This window comes from Strix aluco, chromosome 7 (genome assembly GCF_031877795.1).
Source record: "Strix aluco isolate bStrAlu1 chromosome 7, bStrAlu1.hap1, whole genome shotgun sequence".
NCBI lineage: Eukaryota > Metazoa > Chordata > Aves > Strigiformes > Strigidae > Strix > Strix aluco.
In genome coordinates, this window is record NC_133937.1 from 4,685,222 (window position 1) to 4,687,533 (window position 2,312).

At 70.3% G+C, this 2,312-nt stretch overlaps 1 protein-coding gene across 1 annotated transcript; it reads right to left on the bottom strand.

Moving 5' to 3' along the window:
• Positions 1–1,455: 1,455 nt before the first annotated feature.
• NEUROG3 (neurogenin 3) lies at positions 1,456–2,007 on the bottom strand. The gene has a single exon (XM_074830002.1). The coding sequence runs from the start codon at positions 2,005–2,007 to the stop codon at positions 1,456–1,458; it is 552 nt and encodes a 183-aa protein (XP_074686103.1).
• Positions 2,008–2,312: the final 305 nt, after the last annotated feature.

Consider the following 2,312-nt stretch of genomic DNA (forward strand, 5'->3'; position numbering starts at 1 on the left):
CGCGGTTGCCCCCCCACCCCGTCGGGAGGGCTGGGGGGGGGGGGGAGTCAGGATAAGGCCCCCGCGATCGCGTACCCGGTCAGGTTTCACTCTCGCCTCTTTTGTTGCGGTGCGGGATGGGGGGTGTTGGGGGGGGTAAGTGGGGGTGTTTGTGCGTGCGTCTTTGTTTCGAGTAACCAAATTTCTTTTGTTCTACAAATTGCCTCAATAGCGTCTCTTTGCCGCGGGCAAACGGGCTCAGCTGAGAACAATTAGCATCACAATGGGCTTTTGGCCTCGCGGGCCGCTTTGTCTAGCGACTGCCGCCCCGCTGGGGCAGCGCGGAGCGGGGAGGCGGCCCGGCCGTAAATCTACCCGCTACAAATTGAGTCCCAGGGAGGAGAGGGCCGGGAAGGGCTCTCGGGATTCATGCGGCTTCTCCTCTCTCCTTGCCGTGGCGTAGGAGGTGTTGCGTTTCCCACCTCCTGCGTTTTTCACCGCCCCGACGCTCCCCCCACCCCGGGCTGCAGGTTCCGACAGCGACCGCTGCCCCCGGAGCCCCGCGCCTGCCCCGGCTAAACCCTCCCCCGGGGAGGATGGGGTCGGCCTGGAGCAACGCTGCGCCGGGGACACCCCCTCCGCCCCGAGAGCTGGAGCGCTGTGCCCCGGGGACAAACCCAAAATAGCCCCAGCGCCGAGCCTGGCGTCGAAAATCCGCCTGCGTGGGGAGGGCTGCGGCCAGGAGCACCTTACCGGGACGCGGCGGGCGGAGCGGGACGGCTGCCCGGCGGGACAGGGTGTCACCCAGGCCGGCCCCAGCCCTGCGGGGAAAGGGCATCTGCAACGGGAGGCTGGTTTTAAATGCGCCAGTGGGCCCCGACGGGCGTGCGCACAGGCGCAGGACCCCGCTGCGCCGCTCCCCATCGCCGCTCCTCCCCACGCAGGGCAGCGCCCCGGGACCGGGTTCACCGCCCGGGGCCCCGCGCAAGTCTCCGCAGGGCCGGCGCTGCCCTCCCCGGCGCGGGCTGCGCGCGATTTTGAAAGCCCCAGGGAGCCCTCGGTGGAAAAAACACGGCGTTGCACAGGTCTGACCGCGACACACTTTATTCTCCTTCTTCAAAAAAAACCCAAAACCCAAACCCAAAATACAGCCGCGGCTCCCCTCCCCGGTACAAACAGCCAGACCACCGCTGCCAAAAATACTCTTATATACAAAATATATATTTGTTACGAAATATAATCAATAAATACCGATAGCGACAAATTAATATAATTTACCGTTTCCGAGTACAAAACCGTGATTTGTTTTTGTCCACCCGCTCCCGCTGCGCTTCAGCCAAGCGGGACGGGGTGGGGGGAGGTGGGGGGTGCAGCGGGGCGCCCGCCACCCCCCGGCGCGCAGCGCGGGGACCCCCCCTCCGCCCCGCCGGTTATCTGAAGGCCAAAAGCGGGGGGAAGGCAAGCCGGGCGGCGGGCTCAGAGGAAGGCGGGGAAGGCGGCGGGGCCGCGGCGCAGGGCGGCGGGCGGCGGGGCGGTGGGGCAGGGCGAGTCCCAGGGCCCGGGGGAGGCGGCGGCGGCGGCGGCAGCGGGGGGCGGCGGCGGGGGGGGCTCGGGCAGGCCCTGCTCGGCCAGGCGGAGGCTCTGGGTGAGCGCCCAGATGTAGTTGTGGGCGAAGCGGAGCGTCTCGATCTTGGTGAGCTTGGCGTCGTCGGGGAAGGTGGGCAGGACGCTGCGGAGCGCGTCCAGGGCGGAGTTGAGGTGGTGCATGCGGTTCCTCTCCCGGTCGTTGGCCTTCATCCGCCGGCTCCTCTTCTGCTTGCTGAGCAGCCCCTCGCTGCGCGCCTTGCCGCGGCCCCGCCGCGCCTTCCCCTTCCTGCGGGCCGCCGCCTCCCGCGGGGCCAGGGGGGTGCGGGCCGGCGAGGCGCCCCGGCTGCCCGCGGAGCCGCCGCCGGCCGCGGAGGGGGCGGCCTCGGCGCCGCCGAAATAGGGCTGCCCGTCGGCCGGCGAGCGGTCGCTCTGCGGGGCCATCCTGACGACCCGAGCCCGCGGTCGCCGGCGGCGAGCGGCGGCGCCGCGGCCGGCCCGGGGGAAGCCCGGGGGTAGCCCTCTCTCCCGCGGCGGGACCTGCTGAGCCCCGACGAGGCTGCGGGGCGGGAGAGCGGCTCTCGCTCCTCGCCCCCCGCCGCTCCCCCCTCCCCGCTTTCCCTCGAGTGCGGGCAGGAAGGGTTGCGCGGCCGGCACACGACTGCCGTTAAGCCCCTATATATATAGGGCCGGCAGACAATGGGGATTTCCCGGCCGGGCGGCGTGTGCGCCCCCCCGCCCGCACCCAC